Raw genomic sequence first — 22,158 nt, forward strand, 5'->3', positions numbered from 1 at the left:
TTTGTTTGTGAGAGACAGTTTGTGCCTCTGACTTCAGCTTGCTGGGCTTGGTTGCTTGTGTTCTTACACTGTCTGGGCCCCAGGGATCAGACTCAGAAGGTAATGGATGCTGACCATCACCTTCAGCTCCTGAGCCATATTGTGGGCCTAATTTGTGTGTTTTCACCTAAGTTATTTGATGTAGAAGAAGAGACAAGGTGTGTCCACACTCTGGGGAGCGAAGGCGAGGGCCCGACTGCCAGCCGGCCCGTGCATTTGCTTTGTGCATTTGATTTACTTCTCTGCTTCTGTGGCATTTGCACACTCAGCCTTAGCTCTCTGTTCTGTTTATTAAGAATGCACGTAACTTAATTTCTCCTAACACCGAGAGATTTAACCCAGCTGGGTAGTTGCTTTCCCCACCATGAATAATCCGCTAGCGTTCTGCATCAGTGTAGCTCAGTGACCTGTAACCCCATTCCCTCAACACAAACTCAGTTATGCATATGATTCTTATTTTAAGGGGCTTTGATAGATTCCCCTGAGCTCTCTTATTTATAGGAACAATTTGTTATTTATGGTGGTTCTGTGGTCTTCTATTTATGTTTGCTTTGGTAGAACCAACTTTCATTCCAATGCATACTTCCTGAGTATACATGGGCTTTGGATACACACACTGCTCCACATAAATAAGTGTGCATGATTCCGTAAATTCTGAAGCTATTATTGTCTTTTCTCTTCAAGATAACCTTAGAAATAAAAGGTATTGATCCAGTGAGAGTGACCTTGACGTTAGCTAATAGAGATGGTTGACCCCTCTACACCATTGATATGCTATTGGTGACTAAATGCTTTTTCTCATAGGATCCTTTTCGATTCCCAAGCTTGGCTAATGGTCTCTGTGACCTCTGCCCCAGTTATCCAGCTTTTAATAATAAGCAATAGAGCACAAAAGAATCTCTGCAGAGAAGATGGCTGCCTCTCAAGGGCTCTTGGCTCTTAAGACTAACTGTTGGTGGCTTTGTCAGAGCTCAGAGGAGCCAGGCTGCTGAGACCTGAAAGGCTGAGAGGGCTTTGCCAACTCAAACTGCTTGTGTGCCTTACAGTGCCCCAGTGCCAGGGCTCCATGTGCCAAGGAAACAGAAACTTGCCTAGAAAATAAACCCGTTTCTTTTGCCTCATTCTCTTGTAGAAGAAGCCAAACCTGTATGTCTTAGTTAAGGTTTCTGTTTCTGTGATAAAAACCATGACCCACAACAGTGTGGGGAGGAAAGGGCTTATTTTTACTTACATTCTCAGGTAACCCTCCGTCTGTGAGGAAAGTTGGGGCAGGGACTGTGTAGAGGCCATAGAGGAACATATTGGCTTGCTTCCCCTAGCTTACACACCCTGTTTTTGAATACAGCCCAGGACCACCTGCCCAGGGGGTAGCACTGCCAACCTGTGAACTGGATCCTCCAACATCAGTCATTAAGAGAAAATGTTCCAAAGACTTTCTCACAGGTCAATCTGTTGGGGCCATTTTCTCAGCTAAAGTTCTTCTCAGATGACTCTTGACTTGTGTCAAGTTGAAAAGGAAAATCTAATCAGGTCACTGTAATCATCGAAATATCCATCCTATTTAAGAAGTGACCAGCAGCCGGTCTCTTCAGCTCTTGCATAAACACTGCTTGAGTAACAGGGACTTGTCTCATTGGAAACATCATGCTGTGACTTCACACACACACAGCAGATTGGCTCTTCTTGTTATTGTAGCACCACACCCAGCAAACCCCTGAAGGCACAAGGCTTTATCCTGGCTCAGGGTTCGCGGGGATGCAGCCTCCCTCCCGTAGCTCTCTTCTTTCTTACCGTGTGTTTCTTTTGAATCTGTCTTGTTTCTTCACTGGGATGTTTTTCCCCATCTGATTTTCCTCAGATGAGAGGAATGTAAAAGAGAGGCACGGATGTGGGATCACATGTAATTCAAGACAAATTTACATTTAATACAATCCTCCCTGCTCTGAAAATATAAACTCTTAAGAAAAACTCAGACAAAACCCAAACACAGGGAAAAAAAATCTCAACATGGTGTGTAGGAAACCTACATCGTTATGCCCACTGTTTTGTTGTTTATAGGAATTTCTTTCTTTTTAAAAAATGTCTTGTGTGTATGTGTGTGTGGCTGGGTATGTGCATGTGCACACATGCATGCAATGCCCAGGGAAGCCAGACGGAGGCATCATGACAGCCCCCTCCCCCCCCCCCCCCCCGCCGCCGCCCAAGCTGAAGTTCTCGGCAGATGCGAGGTGGGTACTGGGAATTGAACCTAGGTCCTGTGGATGGCAGCTTGTTACCCTTTAGCCCTCTCTCTAGACCTCCTTTATTTCTTTGGCTCATGGGTTCCTCAGCCAGTTTGGACTGGATCACTCTGTCAGGGGATGGTGGTGGGAAGGGGTATTGGCCATAGGGACTTTAATAGCATCCTTGGCTTCTGCTTATTAAACTCAGTTAGTGTTCACCAATTGTAACAGTCAAAGTCTCAGAAGGCTGACAAGATGGCACTTGTCACCAAGCCTGGATTATCTAAGTGAGATTCCCCAGAACTCACAGGTTGGTAGGGGAGAAGGGCTGTCTCTAGGCCTTTGACCTCCACATTTATGCTATGGTAACACCCCCTCATACACATACATATACACACAAGCATTTACATACACACATATGCATACATTCACACACGCACATATATACATACTTATACATACACATACAAGTGCACATGCATCATACACATGCATACAGACACATACACATGTATGCATACACACATACACACACTCACACACATGCACACACAAGCTCATACATGCACAAACACACATATGCACATGCATACATGTACGTATACAGACACTCACATACACACATGTATGCACACACACATACACACACTCACACAAATGCACACTCACACATACACATATATATATACATGCATGTAAACAGACATACATGCACACACAAGCTCATACATGCACTCACAGGCACACATACACACAAATCACTAAGTATACTACTGTTTAAAAGTCTGCAGACATTGTTCAGTGTTTCCTAGGGGGTAAAACCATCCCAGGTGATAACAGCAATTTCAGACTCACATACTTGAAAGAAGCTGAATTAACCAATTGTGCAGTAAGCATGGTATCTTTTTCTTTCTCCCAGCTCATCTCATTATTCCCATTAGCATTCACATCTCAAAGCTAATGTCCATTGCTGGTGAAGTCTGAAGAGTTGGAAAGTAAACATCTCAGTCTTTATTTGCTAAGTTGTCCAGCAATGAAAATCTCGCAGTTGGAGAGCCTGTTAAGATGTATTCTGTCAGATGAAAAGGGCTATTTTAATAACTCATTATCATTCTTAGCATGGACCTTTTGTTTTAGAAAAAATAGATAATTAGCATTTTGGCTTATCGCTTTCTCTTCATGAATACAAATAATTTGATAGACAGACAACCAAGAGAGACTTCATTAAATAATGGGCCTGACCAGCTGGGGATGGGAGTAAATTAGAGGTTAGAATTCAGCCTGGGAGTTGGAACTTGGGGTTTGGCGACAGTGTCATTCATTATCCAGTATGTTTTTGTTGACTGACCTGATGCTGCAGTCCAGAAACCGAGAGCACGTGTCCACTGGTGAGAAATCAGAGGCTGAACTCAGCTCAGGGAGCTGTTGGCCACACTGCATTTAACCTGCAGCTGGCCGAGGCAGCACCGCAAGGCCTGCGCTGTCCTGACGTCTAGCTGTCAACCCATTATTAATGTGGACATGCTGGAACTTCTTCCAGAGAAGGAGCCTGGTCCTTGAGTCATTTTCTCCCGTTCATTACACACCCCAGCGCTATGGGTGGTCTCCGAAGGGGACACTTCATAGTCTTAAATTAAGACCAACTAACATCCAACCAAGATTCCATCCTGAAGTTAGTTTCCTCTGAAATGTTTTAGAATAGTTTATCTTTTGGAAGATACCAAATGCTGTGTTGCGAAACAACCTAGAAGTGCCTTGCATGGAGGCAAGACAGGTCACCACTGGCAGACCGTCCCCAGCTGTCTTTTGAAGCTTGTCGGTCAGACTTGAGAACTGTTCACAGTGTTTTCTTGGTGTGTCTTCTGTCAGAGAGTGGAGTGGGAGGGTTAGATCTGAGGCATGATTCTCGCCATGAGTTGGAAGAAAAACTTGATTCCCAATTCCTCCTCCACATTCATTATCCTGCTCTGTGTACCCACAGCAGCCCCTGCTGTCTTCCCCCTGACGTTTTCCTGAGCAGCATCTTCCCATGAAGTAGACTTATGCCAGAAAGACAAATGAAGGTATCAAGCGCATGATGTGTTCCCAGACACATTTGGCTTTATTGCTAACATCTCCTAAGAAAAATAACTGAGAGCTGAACCTGAAACGGAGCAATTTAGTTCACCGTGTGGATACCATGCTGGAGACAGAGAGGCCCCATTTGCCCTTATAAAAACGTTATGAGTGCTTATGTTCATAATAGTGCAGTTCATTATTGATCAATACCTTACAGCTGAGAGGTGTAGACTGACCCTCATTGCTGTAGGGCTTTTGTGTGTGTGTAGTAACCTTAGTGAGGACCCAGTGGGAAGGGATAGAGCCTGGCATGCACGCCGTAGGAACTGACATTCTGGGCCGAGAGCCCTGCTCCCAGTTGCTAAGATATTTTGACAAGGCTTACGTTGTATTCAATTTTACTTTAGACTGTCACGCTCAGATACAAAGCCCACTCATAGGTAACCGAGAAATGGGTGTGGAAGGTAAAAGCATTTGGGAAATCTGTGTCAAAACACATGCCTAGGGAGTGGCAGAGTAGGATTTGACCAGGCCTGATGGCAGAGTGGGGTTTGACCAGGTCTGATGGCAGAGTGGGGTTTGACCAGGTCTGATGGCAGAGTGGGGTTTGACCAGGTCTGATGGCAGAGTGGGGTTTGACCAGGTCTGATGGCAGAGTGGGATTTGACCAGGTCTGATGGCAGAGTGGGGTTTGACCAGGTCTGATGGCAGAGTGGGATTTGACCAGGTCTGATGGCAGAGTGGGGTTTGACCAGGTCTGATGGCAGAGTGGGGTTTGACCAGGTCTGATGGCAGAGTGGGGTTTGACCAGGTCTGATGGCAGAGTGGGGTTTGACCAGGTCTGATGGCAGAGTGGGATTTGACCAGGTCTGATGGCAGAGTGGGGTTTGACCAGGTCTGATGGCAGAGTGGGATTTGACCAGGTCTGATGGCAGAGTGGGGTTTGACCAGGTCTGATGGCAGAGTGGGGTTTGACCAGGTCTGATGGCAGAGTGGGGTTTGACCAGGTCTGATGGCAGAGTAGGATTTGACCAGGTCTGATGGCAGAGTGGGGTTTGACCAGGTCTGATGGCAGAGTCAGCTCTTGGTTTGATTCCAGTTCCTCGAGGATGGTGATGAGCTTTGTATCACCCTGACAAGAATTGGAGAGACACGGTTTTTAAAAGCTTGATTTTGTGCTCACAGGCTTAGAGGTTTCAGACTGTCTTGGTTAGGTTACTACTGCTGTGGTAGACACCATGACCAAAAGCAACTCGGGGAGGAATGGATTTATTTGGCTTACACTTCCCTAACATCATTGAAGGACAACACAGCAGGAACCTGAAGGCAGGACTTGAATCAAAAGCAGGAACACTTACCAGCTTGCTCCCCATGGCTCGCTCAGCCTGCCTTTATATACAACCCAGGAACCCTTGCCCAATGGTGACCCTGCCCAAAGTGAGCTGGGCCCTCCCAGACCAGTCATTAACCAAGAAAATTGCCCACAGACCTTTAATGGAGGCTTTGTTTTCTAGATGGGGTCCTTCTTTCCAGATTACTATAGCTTGTGTCAAGGTGACCAAAAAAATGCAACCAGGACACCGCCCATGACAAGGTGACTTCCATACTTGGGCCTGTGGTAGACATCCTGGCAGGGACAAACAGAAAGGGAAGAACATCGTGGGGAGTGTCATGTGACTTGAGGTGGGTAGAGCAGTGTAGAGGGGCAGAGCACTGTGGAGTGGGGGGATGACCATGAAGGTAGAGGAGCATCACGGAGATGGGAGCATGGTGGAGATGGGAATGGTGCAGGTGAGGAGCATCCTGACAGGAGCAGCTTTGTGACAGGGGAAGCATCCTGACAGGGGAGCATCCTGACAGGGGAGCATCCTGACAGGGGAAGCATCCTGACAGGGGAAATATCCTGACAGGGGAGCATCCTGACAGGGGAAATATCCTGACAGGGGAGCATCCTGACAGGGGAGCATCCTGACAGGGGAAATATCCTGACAGGGGAGCATCCTGACAGGAGAGCATCCTGACAGGGGAAATATCCTGACAGGGGAGCATCCTGACAGGGGAGCATCCTGACAGGGGAGCATCCTGACAGGGGAAATATCCTGACAGGGGAGCATCCTGACAGGGGGAGCATCCTGATAGGGGGAATATCCTGACAGGGGAAGCATCCTGACAGGGGAGCATCCTGACAGGAGAGCATCCTGACAGGGGGAGCATCCTGACAGGGGGAGCATCCTGACAGGGGTACATCCTGACAGGGATGCATCCTGACAGGGGAAGCATCCTGACAGGGGAGCATCCTGACAGGGGCAGCATCCTGACAGAAAAAGCATCCTGACAGAAGAAGCATCCTGACAGGGGAGCATCCTGAGAGGGGCAGCATCCTTACAGGGGGAGCATTCTGACGGGGGAGCATTCTGACAGAGGAACATCCTGACAGAAACACATGCCAGAGAAGCACTTGGCCAGGAAGTGACACAAGGAAAGAACTGGGCTTCCACAGTGCTCTTCAGTGACCTGAAGACCCCACACTAGTCCTCCCTTAAAGCTCCTCCCACAGATGCCACTTGGAAGCCATCACTTTAGCGTTGCTCGTTTGAGGATGGCTATTTATCAAGCACATTGGCGAACTGATTTCATGAAAGTCTTCCTGAGATGTTAAGTCACGTGAGCTGAGCTGGAAGTGTGTGGGGTGAAGTGCTGAAGGGTTTTGATATCAAGATTTATTCTCTGTGACTCACATTTTTATGTTAAGTTGTCAACATCACAGTATTAATTGCTTCTATTTTAAAGCCCAGTCTTCATAATTTAACCAACATTAGGAAGTATATGCTTTTGGCTCCTAAAAGATAAATTGTGTAGTCACACCATGCTGAACTTCCTATTCTCTGTACTAAATGAACATGTGGCTGAAATAATCCCAAGGTTGGAACTGTCGCCTGTGCTCCGCCTGAACCTTTAGGCTTCAGAATTAGTGACAATTACATATTAGGAATAGAGAACAGTAGACACATACCCACATCCACTCCACCCCACACACAAACACACATGCACACATACATGTATACATGCACACATTTGAATAAAAAGTAAAGCATTTGGCCAAGACAGAAAACCTGGGTTTGTTCCCTGGACCCTCTATGGTGGAGAGAGCCAATTTCCTCAAGTTGTCTTCTGACTTCTACATGTTTTATGGCACATGGGACCGCATACATATGCACAAGTAAAATATAATTAAAAAATGGAATGAGGCTTGCTTGCATGTTGGATTGACTTGGCTTTGGCTTTTTATGACCATTGGTCAAGCATAAGAAAGGGCATACCCTCTTCCCTGTCTGCTTTCTCCCTCTGGTATGTTTTGTAAAGACAATGATATGTTTTATAGAGCGTAGTATGGCAGTATGGTGTAGTGGGAGGGGGTACCTCAGTGGGCCCATGCTGAGGCATCCCTCCCTATGAGGTACCAGCCATAGGACAGGTCTAGCATAGAATAGAGTTTATTTGGGGCCATGAGAGGTAGAAAAAGAGAGGGAACAGGAAAGGACAGAGAAAAGGAGAAAGAGAAAAAGAGAGGAAGAGGAAGAGGAAGAGGAAGGGAAGAGGTTGGCCAGGAACAGGTGGAGAGAAAGGGGGAAGGAGAAAGATAAAAAGAGAGAGATGAAAAGGTCAGAGAAAGGGAAGAGAGGCCAAAAAGTCCTTTTTATAACAAGCTAGGTCTACCTGGCTGTTGCTAGGTAACTGTTAGGCAGAGCTTAGAAGGCATGCTGATGTACTAACGCCCGCCCTCTTTTTCCTCCTCCTTTCCTTCCTCCTCTTCCTCTTCCTTTTCTTCTTCCTTCTCTCTCCTTCTCCCACTCTTCCATCTGAAGTCACACAGCATCCAGGGCTGGAGACATCCCACTGTTGCTTCGTATCAACCTCCCACGGGAGTCATAAACTTAAGTCCCATAACTTTTTAGGAGATTGTCTGTTGCTTCTATACAAGTCCTGGGCAGTCCTGAGACCAGGCTAAGCTGATACCGTGTTAGGTGCCTCGGTAAAATTGAAGTCATAAAATGGACAATTAAAACAAGAAAAAAAGATAGTTTCAGTACAGTCAACCCAGGGGGCAAGTCAGCAAGGCCAGGCATAGAAGTTCCCTCCCAGCTTTCATGGGGGAGGCAAGTGGCTCTGAAATGGTTGATGCAGAGTTCCACATATCCCAGGAAAGTCTTAGGCTCACTTTGTAGCCAAGGATGGCCTTAAACGTCTTCCTCTGCCACTTCCAGGGGATTACACAGGGAACCACACCTGGTCAGGAGGTGACACTTGTGGATCAAAGGGCGTGAGAGCATCCAGCCAACTGAAGTTAGGTCCTTAGTCTGGGTCCTTTCACCGTTGCTCAGTGTTTCTGCCTTCACTAGCCTTTTCTGTCTATAAAGCCGCCCTATCTGCCTAGCTCTGTGGAGCCCACTTTTGCTTTAGGATGCAATGGTATTGGCTCAGGAATTGCCAGTACCCAGCCCCTCAGCACTTTCCATTACATTCAGTCCTTTAATTAATGCCCCCATTGCTCATCAGAATCATCACATGACACTCATGAGTAACTTCGAGTTCCCAAGATTTTTTTGGAGACCAGATCCAAGAAAGCCCCTGGTGTGTTTGGAATGTGTCCCACAGGGTTAAGAACTTAATCCTCCTTACATGGGTGTTAAATGGAGGGACTTCTGATGACTGCTTCCCCACTGCTTAGTGGGAGATGGCTGTGGTCAGAATAGATACCTGATAAAGGAGGAGTTTGCTCCCTAAGTCTGACCTGTGGGTGCAGAGACATAGCTTTCCTGCCCCTTTACCTCTGCAAGGAGATGAAGCAAGCAGTAAGGGTTCAATGGTCAGGGGTGGGTGACTCAGCCTTAGCCTCCACGGGAACAGTGGGAGGCATTGGGATGTACGAGTCTCAGGCAAAGGATGCAAGTGCCCTGTAACTACTCTCAAGGCTGAGTGTATGCACAGTGTATGAGTTCAATCGCCCTGTGCATAACCAGCTTTTAATTTCGTTTTGGGTCTTCTAAGCTCTGAGTAGAATCTCCAGTTTGTCTAGTTTCTGGCAATATTCAGTTTTAGCTAATTGATATGCTTTTCATGGTCACAGAGACTGCACATTTTAGAACACCACTTCATTAAAGCATTAAAAATACTGTGGGCTCGGTAATTTCATTTACTGGGTCAGTAACCCATGATATCTAGGAGAAGATTTAACATAGTTTTAAAATAATTATTCAAACAAGATAAGGATTTCAAACTATAATTACCACACCAGTAAAGGAGCTGGGGACTCCAAAGCCAGATAAATATGATATCTAAATCTTAGTTCTAGTTCTTAAAACTCACAGGGCTTCCACTCATCTGATAGTACAGATCATGAGAATCTTATTTTCAGCATGCGTGGGCATAGACATTAAAGTTTTTGCTTAAGAAGCACTTGCCAATAAACATGCAGAACAAACGCCCTGCTGTGGTCTCTCCAGCTCCTCCATAGAGTTCTCCTGCAGCCTTCCTGTCTAGGAATTTATACTTTTGTTGATACTATACATTATATTTCCCCCTTTCTTTTAACTGATGTCCAGTTAGTGAGTTTGTCTAACCATGTCACACTTAGCTAGCTACTGTTTTATAAACTCGTAGTGATTCTTTGGTTTTCTCCCAGCCTATTGTCTTTGTATCTATGGATGCTGTATAGGGATGGCTTTCTTTCTATTTTGATTTTACATCAACATCTTTCTTTCTTCACTCAGTGGCCTGGCTTTCTTGGTTTCTCGGTACTATTAACAATATGTGTGCATCAGAATTCCGTAGTTATAGTCTAAAACATTGTCTTGTGTTTTCCGGTGAAGTGGGAAGCGAGAGTCTCCGGATCCATTCCTGAAATCAGCCCGTGGACAAATTTCACATGGGATGGACTTTCATCCTGGTACAGGAGGAAGCTAACAGTGGGTAACAGATACACTGGAGCAGGAACTATGGATGCTTTTAACCTGTCATGTGGGTGCTGGGAACTGAATTCCAGGCCTTGGCAAGAGCAGCCAGTGCTCTTCACTGCTGAGCCATCTCTCCAGCCCCTCACTGTTATTCCATATGTTTACATAGTCTGTACATATATCTGTACATATATGTTACATAATCACTTCCCACAGCAGTGAGTAAGGGTCCCCCTCTCCCTACATCCTTGACGCCATTGCTATTTATTCCTTATTGATGAGTGATTTCCTGATCATTTTAGATGGTAATGGCCATTGTTGTTTATTCCTTATTGATGAGTGATCCCCTGTCATTACGCTGTGGTGGCATATTGAACATCTTGTCCCTAGCCGAGAGCAACATGCTCTGATAGACACTGAGAACATGCTCTGACACTGAGACCATGCGTGTACCAGTTTTCTTGCTATCTGTGAAAAGCCTGGATCGTGTATTAGAGCGCATCCTGAGTTATCTTCCTGGAGGGAGAGGAAGAGATCCATAGAGAGGTTACCTCAAAGCTGGAGCCTGCTCAGTGTTTCCTAGTTGTAATAGTAGATGATGAGCTATGTCGATTAGCCAGGGCCTCAGTGGGAATCTTGTGTTTGAGAAGAGTCTTCTTTGACTCCCCTGGTGGAGTTAGCAGGCTCCTTTTGCAGCATGCCTCAGAATTATACAAGTCCATACCTTTGAGGACCTTCAATTAAAGGGAAATGTGTCAACTATGGCAGCCGAGAGCACAGCTTTGTGTTGGCTGTGGTAGAATTATTTCTTGACATTAACGGTTTTATGCAGCCCCATATTAAGTTTTATGTCTCGATATAATGCCACCAGGTAGAAACCAAAGCAAATGCCACATCCCAAATCCAGAGAGAGTCAGAGCCAAACAGCGGGTTATCAAATCTGTATCTTTATGTGCTGTTCCTCGTCACGGGTGATTTAAACCCACAGTTCTGGAAGCTGCAGGAGCTGTACGGTGCAGCTTTGAGGAGGGACGAGGAACCGAGCCTGGCAGCCTGGCTTGGCTGAGCGGATTTCTCCCTAGAACAATCTTCCTGGTTCTTGGCACACTGAGGTGACTCGAAGAAGGTGGAAACAGCTTGCTTAATCACTCCTGAAACAAGGGAAGAATTAAAATACATTTTTTAGTTTATCAAGCAATGAAAACAATGCCAGCTTGTTAATGTGTCTCTTGTACCCTCCCTTGAAGGGCCTTAAAGAACACGGAGGAGGGGAAAGGCAGAACCTATTCCCTGATGGCGTCATTATATGTGCGCGGTGCAGCTTCTAAGACTAAAACTCTAAAGAGGGGGGAGATGTGAAGCCGTAAATGACAGCAGAAAGAGAGACTGTCCCCAGGGCTTGTCCGACGTGCTTTGTTCTGATTCATTCAAATTGGTTGATGAAAGCAAAGGTCTCATTTGTCTCAACATTAAAGTAGTAAATTAGCAGTCATCTGGTCCCTAATTGTCCTGGAAGACACTGAAGATGCAGTAGGGCCCTGTCTCCCCATCTTAATATCACGTTGCTTCAGCTGAAATGAAGCAACTATTAGGGTTGTGCAAAGCAGTGCTTTTAATAATTTAGGCTGGTTAGATTCAAGCATGAAGGGTTTTTGGTGTTTTTGTTCTTTGTCCTGAAATATTTATCGAAGCTCCTGTTTTTTATTTGATGTGGACAAGTTTCCTTTCAGGTTCCAAGCTGTAAATGGAAATTCCGATCCAGCATGGGGCTGAGGTAGAGAGTGGGGTGAGAGTTCTCTCTGAGTCTCTTCCCTACCATCTCTGCCTGCTGCTAGGGCCCGGCGTTCGAAGCATTGGTCAAATTTCCTTTAGTTCCTTGGTGACCTTTTCTAATCCTGACTGTTTCATAATTTAATGTTTTGACCTTTGTTTTCCACTGAGCGATGTTAGTGATGTATGCAGAGATTTAATGACTGGAAGTCGCTGACAGGTGACCTTTCATCCATGACTATTCCTTTTTGCTGGGGAAAGCACACTGGTTTGTAGGTTTTATTTCACAGATTTTAATTGTCTGTAAGCTTGTTCTGAGGGAAAAGAGTAAAGGTTAAGTATTTCATTCTTCATACTGATTAAAATGTAAAAGGGCTGGCAGTTGTCCCAATCTATCATTCAAAAAGGGTAGAGCAATCCGTCCGTCTCACACAGGGAGGAGAGTGATGGAACTTTCCAGAAGGGTTGGTGGGGAGGATGAAAGGAAACCTAGAAAAGTGAGCTAGCCTACAGTGAGCTAGCCCACCCACCTGGGTGAAGACAGCAGGTGTGTCCAGTGTGTGTATACTCATGTGAAGTGAGCTAGCCCACCCACCTGGTTGAAGACAGCAGGTGTGTCCAGTGTGTGTATACTCATGTGAAGTGAGCTAGCCCACCCACCTGGGTGAAGACAGCAGGTGTGTCCAGTGTGTGCACACTCATGTGAAGTGAGCTAGCCCACCCACCTGGGTGAAGACAGCAGGTGTGTCCTGTGTGTGCACACTCAAGTAAGGTTTGGTGTAGGCAGGCAGGAGCAGGGAAGTGGAAGGGTTAACTAAAAGAGAAATGCAGCTCTTTACAGGTAAAATGCCAGTAAGGGCAAGTGACCTATTAACTTCCCTTCTTCCCTCTCTCTGTCCCCAACCCCTCCCCCCCCTTACTTCTCTGCATTCCTTCCTGTTTTCCCTTTCTTACTTCTGATCACCTCTCTTCTTCCCTTCCTTCCCTTCCCCTCCGCTTCCATGTAGTGGTAAAGTGATGTCTTGAGTCTCCATATGCACATTGTATAAACTCAGGGAGCCAAGGCTGCTTATTACAGCACCCTGAACTCACAGAGATAGAAGAACACGCATGCCATGCCTCCCTCTCACCTTTCTAGAGCCTGGGGCCTTCTCGGGGAATTTGTTTGCCTGTGCTTGCAGTCTTCTGCTTTTAAAAAGCAACCCAGTTTTGTGCCTGTCACATACACATGCTTATAATACAGGAAGGAAACCGGAAATACACATGCTGACAAGCCTTCAGTGTAAGTAGGGCATCTTCGTGTCTGGAGGAGGGAGTGACTCCCGAGGTAGAGAATAACTTGACCTGTTAGCCACCTGCCTGTCTGAAGAGGGTGCACAGGAGGGAGGCTTTGGGAAAGGGAGGGATTCCTAGTGGTGATGGAGAACAGTTTCCAGCAGCATCATCTGCTGCCGTGCTTTTTGTTTTTCTCCCAGCCCAAAAGAAATGGTTTGAAAGAAAATTGTGTAAAGAGATGTAAAGGACCATCCAAAACAGAATAAAGTGCTCATGGCTAGTTTATGACGGATTAAAATTTTAGCCATATTAGAAATAGAAAATGGGAAGGAAAAAGATCCCACCTAAGTATTTTTAACATTTAAGGGCTATTGCAGGAGAAGAGAAGTTGCTTTCTTCATAGGCACGCCCGAGAGAATCCCCGGGGAATTCTCCATCCCCCCTGGCAAGGCGTGGGAGAGAATGAGACGCAGGCCACAGCTCTGCCTCACTTCCAGGAAACTCTTGCCTGGCAACACATTCAATTTTGTGTGTGTGTGAGAGAGAGAGTTTGTGCCTACGTGCGTCTCTTTGTACACGTGGGTGCATGTTCCGGCATGTACCTGTTGGGGAAGTATGCATTTCTGTGAGTGTGCATGTGTGTAGACACCAAAGTTTCCCCTTGGATGGAGTTCCTAGGGAGCTGTCCACCTTGTTCTGAGGCAGACTCTCCCAGTCTGAATGTCCTGGAACTTAACATGTATTCTAGGCCAGCTATTAAGCTCAGGGTCTCACCTCGAGTCACTTCCCTGGCATTGGACATAGGTCTCTACATATACTTTCTTACTGTCTATGTCATTCTAGGGAGTCAACTCAGTGCTTTATGCTTGCATAGCAAGCACTTTAGCAGGCAATCTTGTTCTCCTGCCCCATGAGTGAGTAGTTTTTAACATAGTGCTGAGTGAGATTAGAAACATATATGTATGTGATGATTATGTCATATAATAGTTATTGTATTAATTATATTAATCTATAGGATATACTAATGCCTCATTTCTTGATACTGCTGTGAGCATAACTCATGACACACAATGCATGCCTCTTTTTGTATTAAGAAAGCTATCTAGTATCCATTGGACATCTTGAGTTATTCAATTTTATAACAGAGAACGAAAATCAACTAAATAAAAAGAAAATCTATTTTTAGGGACTGCTTGTTGAATCCTAGCACTTAGGAAGAAATGTCTGAAGAATTTCTCTCACTTTGAAGCTAACCTGGTCTATATAGAGTTCTTAGCCAGCTAGGGCTGCATAGCTAATCTCTGTCTCAAAACAAAATGTCTGTTTTGAAATCTTGGCATAGTGGCTCAGGCCTGTCTTCTGATAACCCAGGGGACAGAGGCAGGAGGATTTCTGTAAGTTCAAGGCCAGCTGGGTCTACACAATGAGTTCCAAGTTAACCAAGGCTACATAGTAACACACTGCCTGAAAAACACACAAGTCAACAGACTAAAACACCCATTTTGAAGATCAAGTTTGATTAACCTAATAAATACTGAAGAGATGGCCTGATTCATGACAGGCATCAGTCATGGGCAGGATGGGCAGTTCTATCCAAAGGCCTGAATTATGACAGGTGTCAGTCACAGCTAGGATGGACAGCTGTGCTCATATATTCTCAGACTGTTTTCCTCTTGTGGGCTCATCTGCCTCCTCTGCCCCATTCAACAATGCAGAAATAATTCTTCCTTGTAGAAGATGAAATACCAAGGATCATTTTGGTGGGAGATGTCTTGCTTTTCCAGGCAAGCCCTTAGGCCTCTGACACAGCCTGGGATGGATGCAGCAGACTACAGAACTTCCCACACACATCAGAGCTAGTTACAGAGATTAAAGTTTACCCTGATTAGAACTCAAAATGATCGGTCCTTCAGAGCACCTTATACAGAATAGCCACATGGAGAAATCATTTGGTTGTCCTATAGATGTCACCAAACTAAACTGTTGCCCAACTGAGTGTTTATAGCTAAGTATAATGGCGTGGGGTTGATATAGTTTTGCAAGAGGAAGAAATGCCTAAAACAAATATAGGTTTGCTGCTATTTTATAAGTCAGTATTTTAGATCTCAAATAAAGTGTTTGGCATGTGTGGGTTTTTTTTCCCTGTGTGTGTGTGTGTGTGTGTGTGTGTGTGTGTGTGAGAGAGAGAGAGAGAGAGAGAGAGAGAGAGAGAGAGAGAGAAAGACAGACAGGGCAGGGAGGCTGGAGCTCACCAAGTGGGCTAAGCCACTGAGCTCCATGGATGTGCCTGCTTCTGTGTCTTCAGTGCTGAGATTAAAGGCATGTATCACCAAGCCTATCATTTTTAATCGTTTACATTAATCCCAGAATATTAAACTCCAAGCAAGCACTTCACCCTTCCCCCACTTGTGGGTTTTCTTTAACAGCAGTATAGCTGCCAGACAGGGATTAGTTAAATTTATCTGGTGTTCTTCACCCAAGCAAAAGATTTTAAAAGATGTTCTGATACAGGAAACAAAATCCAAGGGTGTATTATTTTTAATGGAAAAAAAAAGTAGAGACAATTCAACTGAAAAGAATTTGAAATTAAGATGAAGGTTGATGAATTGGACCAGATAAGTCTTAACAGACATCTCAGGAAATCCAGGCCCTCGATCTAGGAAGAGAGAGGCACTGATTACTGAGGCGGAACAAAGCCACAGAGACGTGTGTAATACATTTGTACTCAACCCTCCCAAATCAAACATGAATGAGCAGAGAAGCAGCAATGCTCTTAACAAAGAAAGCTGAGATCAAAAGACATGGGGACAGAGCCAATAAAAGAGATAGGGATGACCAGGCGAGGCAGGTCTTGACTGGCCAACAACGAGTACGTGGCCTCTTCTTTCCTTTCATCATGGATCATAGTAGTTTGACGGTTCCTTCAAACACATGGATGCATCCCGGAGATCATCCCAAGTCTTCTGGCAGCTTGGAGCTTCCAATTCTGATTTGGAAGGTGTTACATATCAGCTCCTGTTCTTCTGCCATTCTGCTCTGGTCAGTGGAGCTCTGAGCATGTGTGCCTCGCCTAGGAAGTCGGAGAGCTAGGATTGGGGCCAATAATGCACTAGAGGAAGTCTCTAAAGACTCTAGTCAGGGTGACATAGTCATCCAGTCAACAGTGAAAAGATGTGTTTAGTAAAAACATCATCTACAACCAAAGCTACTGCAGAGAAAGCCCTGTTCTCCTTCCCGCACATATTTTTTACATAAACAACAAACTGTTGGCCCCACTGTTGGCCCTTGAGTTGTTAGTCAGCTGCTGACCTCATAATCTGCACAGCTGTGGCTTCCCAGCGTTGTCATGGAACAGATTGGGATGTCTAAATGGATCACTTTCAGAGGTTACAATTGTCAAGTGAGACCAGCCTGCTCATTCTTATTAGCTAAATGAAGCCGTGTTACAGCAGAACTGGCTAATTCATTCTAATGGCTGGGAAATCCAATGCAAATTGTCACATTTTACAGGACACATCCAAAGCTTTTCTTGATGGTTTTTACCTCTGTGCAGGCTGTACCCCAAATATGGTTTTATTGCCTACTTAAGGACCTTGTTGGGATGAACAGTGGAATGTGATCATGCTGCCCGTGTGCACGGTGGTGGTGTCAGAGCAAACCACGCGACACTTGGTGTGTAATAGACATGATGTGCATGATTCACGATGGTCATAGGTAATGGCTGAGTAATGGCTGTCAAGCCCTACCAAAAACTGAAAAAGATCCTACTTGTCCATGCTGTCTGAAAGAGTGTTGGCTTCTAAAGGACAAGGTAACACCTTAGACCACACCTGATCCCCAAAGTCAATCTCTTGAGCCTTTATTTAAGAAAATGTTTGTGGTAGAGCTGGTCTAGAACCTATGTTCACGCGTCCTAATATATTCCTCCACTTGGACTTCTGCTAACTTAGTAGCTGATCTTCGTGCTGCTCACTGCAGTTTGTCAAGGTGATATGCAAGTTCTTCTCACACACTTGTTTGTGTGGTAGTGCAACAGCTATCCCAGACTAACCTCAGGCTCTCTAGATCACCGAGGGTGACCTTGAACTCACGGTCCTCCTGCCTCTGCTTTTCAAATGCTTGGATTGCAAGCATCCATCACCGTGCCTGTTGACCACAGAGGTATTTATAAAAATATGTATTTTTATTGTATCTGTGTGCGTGCATGCATTTTAGAAGTATACCATGTGCATGCCAAGTGCCCACAGAGGCCAAAATCAGGTACAGGACCCCATGGAACCAGAGATCCAGATGGTTGATCCACTCTGTGGGTGCTGAGCACTGAGTCACTGCTCCTATGGGTGCTGAACACCAAGTCAGTGCTCTATGCAAGAGCAAGAAGCACTTGGGGTAGCTGAGCCGTCCATCTCTGCAGCCCGATTGTAGTGCTTTAAGGCATCTCACAAATGGATTCGTGGGAGTCTAACCGGTCATGCCTTTTCTGATTCTTAGTTGTGACTACATACACGGATGCCTTTGCCAGCGTGTACATGCTACAGCAGTAAAGAAACCAAAGGAAACAAGTTTATCAAACACAGTGACTGCTGGCTCCAAAACACTCCAGGATGTACAAGGATGTTTATCAAAGTATTTGTAAATGGTAGAAAATAAATCAGGCAAGAGCTGGATTTCCAGAGTGAGCAGATATATACATTATGGCATATATATGTAGTTGAGCAATGAACAGGTACTAAAATCTTCCCTAAGGATTATTTACTGATATGGGAAAGACCAACACGAAAACAAAAGGAAACCAAAGATGCCTAATTGGGTGAATCTAATTTTTTACACAACAGCCCTTTCTACAACAGCACACATAGATAAAGGACAATGTGGTGAAATATGTGTGATCATTGTTGAGTGATAGAAATCTGAATAACTTTATCCTTTTTAAATTTTGTAAGTTTCTCATAGTGAGCCCATACTTCTTTAATAATCAAGGTAGGACAACCATTTAAAGCAGTTTGAGTAGATTTGTTAAGAGTGATACTGTAGTGGTCTTTGCTTCAGGCATCATCCCCCTGCCTAGCCTTTAAACAGACTCTTGGTTTTCCTCCCTGGTTTTATTCCTAGAAACCTTCCTCTCATCCTAGCTGGAAGCTGTGCTAGTCTGGAGTAGCCTGATGTAACTCTTCACTCGTCTCCCCTCACACCAGCTTTTCACACATTCAGTACCTGGACCAACCCAGAATATACCCAGAAGTTTGTTGGCCTCTCTGCTTTCCCGTACCACCTCCTGTCTTCTCATCACCCTCTCTTCTCTGTGGGAGCAATCACTTGCTCTCTCTGTTTCAACCTTCTTCTCTTATGCTCCGACTTTCCATGTAACAGCCAGTTAATAAACAGTTGTTAAGACACAGTTCGGGTCATCCATTTCTCTCTTGTCAAAGCTCTCCACTGCACAGGAAGCCAGAGGACACAAGTAATACCCAGAGGCCTCCTTTCTGCACCCAGTGCCTACTTGGTGTCTGCATGGGCTCTGCTGAGTGCTTCTTTCTTCATCGCCATCTCCTGCCTCAAAGGATCAGCAGCAGTAGCTTTGTTTTGCCACCCACACTGAAGTCGGCCTTGGTGATGTCTTTGAGTCATTTCCACCCAGTAACCCTTCATGGCTAGTGATTTTACCTCCCTCGTACACTCTCTCAGCAGTGCCTTTCTGACATTTCTTCATTGCTCCCAGTGCACACACAGACACATTCACATGCACACACAGACACACTCACATACACACACAGACTCACATACACACACAGACACACTCACATGCACACACAGACTCACATACACACACAGACACACTCACATGCACACACAGACACACTCACATACACGTGCACACCTCCGAAGTTTCCATGTTGCATACATTTCTTTTGTGAACTGATCACCGTCTAATATATTGTGCAGGATGCTGGCGTATTTATTGTGTGCATGTATAGAAGTACAACTTAAATGTGCATTTCATTCCACCAGGAATTCTTGTGTATGATTTCTTACCTCAGCTGTAACTCTTGGAACTGTACCTGCTGTGTGGTGGGCACCCAGAGACTGCTGAGCAGAGTGCCAGCACCAGGAAAGGTGACCAATGGCCACTGTGTGGTGATTGTCCAAGTGGCTTTTCTGAGTTGCTTCACCTGCCATTTTTTTCCTTAGCTTGATTGCCACAGCTGGACTGAGCCTGCTGAGTAGCTGACCTTTCCTCTTGATTGTGTTTCTCTTCCCACCTAAATCAACAGTTCTAAACTAAATGGGGAAGTCTGTTTCTTCCTAGTATTTAGCTCAGTTTTCAGACTTTTTTTTTAAAAAAAATACTTCTTAGAGAGTGTCATGTGTATTTCAACTGTATTTACTCTCACCCCCAACTATTCCTAGGTCCCCTTCTCTTCCCTGTCCATCCCTGCAATACAAACAGGTTTTAGCTGCTAGAGGTGGGCGGCAGTTTTCCTTAAGAGGATAGCCTGGCAAATCAAGTGGAAGACCATACAGCTGAGAATATTTGGGTACCACAAATTGGTCTCTAAGGATTTTTTTTGAAGGATATAAAGTGTTCAGACTCTTAATTGATTAGTTTAAACCGATGTCTTTCATTTTCTACTTTAACAAATTGAGCTGGTACTACATCCTTGTTGAAGTGAGAGGCAAGGCATTATCTTACAGGAGTTCAGTGTCTCGATGGCACATAGAATAGGAGTGAACGAGGGGCAGGACCCTGTATGGAGGACCCTGTTCTCCAGTAGGCGCAAAATACATTTGGGTTGAAGCTCAGGACCAAAACCATGTAATCTTATGGTGAATGAGAAGGATGAATATCGCCGAAGTGTTTCTTTTTCTGTTGTGAAGATGGAGTAATGTCTTCCTGTGGGAAAGAAGTAGCAAAAGTAATGTGTGTGGTTATTTTAGAAGCCCAGTAAACAGGATGATGCTTAGCAGTGAGCCCTTGGTGTGAGTTAGAAGGTTGATATTTAGGGGACTAACAGATGGCTTAGAGGTCTAGAATGTGTCCTGCTCTTGCAGGGGACCTTAGCTTGGTTCCCAGCGCCTACATCAGGTATGTCACAGCAGCCGATAAGCACTGAGGTGATCATATTATCCCTTCTCTTGGTCACCATAGGCATTTGCATGAATATATTCACATATAGAGACACACATATACATAAATAATAAAGAAATTATAATAAAATAAATCTAAAAGAAAGGAGCTCTAGACTTAGGAGATATGGAAGTTCTAATTCAGAGGATCCAGATTTCAAAGGCGTGGGCTTGGCTCAACCACTGGGACTGGTATTAACTAGTCACCCTGGACATTAGTGTTTTGCTTCCAAGTCTTCGTTAGTTCCATGCAGACATATTCAGTCTCTAACAACTGCATGCATGTTCTCTCCACGTTCTCAAGAGAGGCCTTACCTTGTCCATGTAAAACCAACATAAGCCCAGAGGCACATTAATAGGATGACTTGGGGGACTTTTAAACATCAGCATAAGACTTGGGCTATTGTAAGTGGGTCTCATCTGTGTCTTCTTCACATTATTATCAGCTGCCACCTACTCTTGCATACATCGCACCAAAGTTCAAAATGCATGGCTTGGTATGTACCACTGGAGTTTCTTTTATAGCCACCATCCTTATCCTAGAAACAGCTTCATAGTTTCTTATCACTGGAAATTATGGTTCTAAATGTGTAAAACTCGTCATTTACAGAGAAAAGGCATGGCTGCTTCTCCACATGATTTTAAACTAACATAGGGATGCAGAAAGTCCAATCATCTTTTCAACAGGATGTATTTACTTTTTTAATAAAAGCACAGGTCCAATAAAGGCTACACCTGTAGCAGAGACTGTAGAATAGAGATGTGTCAGAGATAACGCCACCCTCATTCATTGTACAGTAGTGACATTTTGATTCCTCAAGCGCTCATGGGACCACGCTCTTCATTTTTCTCTTTTTCAGCCTTTGCAACTGAACTGTAACCACTGTGCCATCGTGTCAAATTCAGGTCAAATGGTCGGGCAGAAGGTGGGGGAAGAGATAGACCATGCATCGTGCATCTGGAGAATGAACAACGCCCCAACCAAGGGCTTTGAGGAAGATGTCGGCTACATGACAATGGTCCGAGTTGTGTCACATACCAGTGTCCCTCTCTTGCTGAAAAATCCCGACTATTTTTTCAAAGAAGCAAGCAGGACCATTTATGTCATCTGGGGCCCTTTCCGCAACATGAGGAAGGATGGTAACGGCATCGTGTACAACATGTTAAAGAAGACGGTCGATGCCTATCCAGACGCGCAGATCTACGTGACGACAGAGCAGCAGATGACTCACTGCGATAGAGTGTTTAAGGATGAGACTGGAAAGGACAGGTGAGTCCTCTGAGACAGCCTAGTCGACTTTTACTGTCTTTTATGGAGCATCTTAGCCGAGTCCCTCTGCCGGCTGTCAAGTGAACAGAGTTATTTTTTAAATAGACCACTCAGTGTTTCTGATCATTATGATTACGTCATGAGCCAACACGGAGGTCCCATTGATTCTGCCTACACTGCCTTCTGTTCTCTCCATTTTAATAGGTTTGAGGCTCTGAGAAATGGTGGATAGTTCTCTAGGATGTCTTTAGGTCTCTTCCTATGTAGCTCAGTTTGATATTGATTAAATTGGATTTTTGTTTTGGAGAAGTCTTCACTACAGAAATACTCAGGAATGTCAGGATTTTAACGCATGAAAATTGTGGCTCTTCCTCCCCTCTGAGACGAGAGATAGAACAGACTATTGACCGTCTAGTGATTGCACAGCTTCATACATACCCTGTGT

At 44.9% G+C, this 22,158-nt stretch overlaps 1 protein-coding gene across 10 annotated transcripts in view; it reads left to right on the forward strand.

Moving 5' to 3' along the window:
• The window catches only part of St6galnac3 (ST6 N-acetylgalactosaminide alpha-2,6-sialyltransferase 3), a 532,491-nt gene that overhangs the window by 296,423 nt on the left and 213,910 nt on the right, over positions 1–22,158 (forward strand). For all 10 annotated transcript variants that reach the window (XM_021157895.2, XM_029475445.2, XM_029475442.2 and 7 more), the window contains one exon: positions 21,304–21,713. In XM_021157895.2, coding sequence (XP_021013554.1) covers positions 21,304–21,713 — 410 coding nt within the window. The remainder of the gene's footprint in view (positions 1–21,303; positions 21,714–22,158) is intronic.

This window comes from Mus caroli, unplaced genomic scaffold, assembly GCF_978045245.1.
Source record: "Mus caroli unplaced genomic scaffold, Mus_caroli_1 scaffold_3, whole genome shotgun sequence".
Classification (NCBI taxonomy): Eukaryota; Metazoa; Chordata; class Mammalia; order Rodentia; family Muridae; genus Mus; species Mus caroli.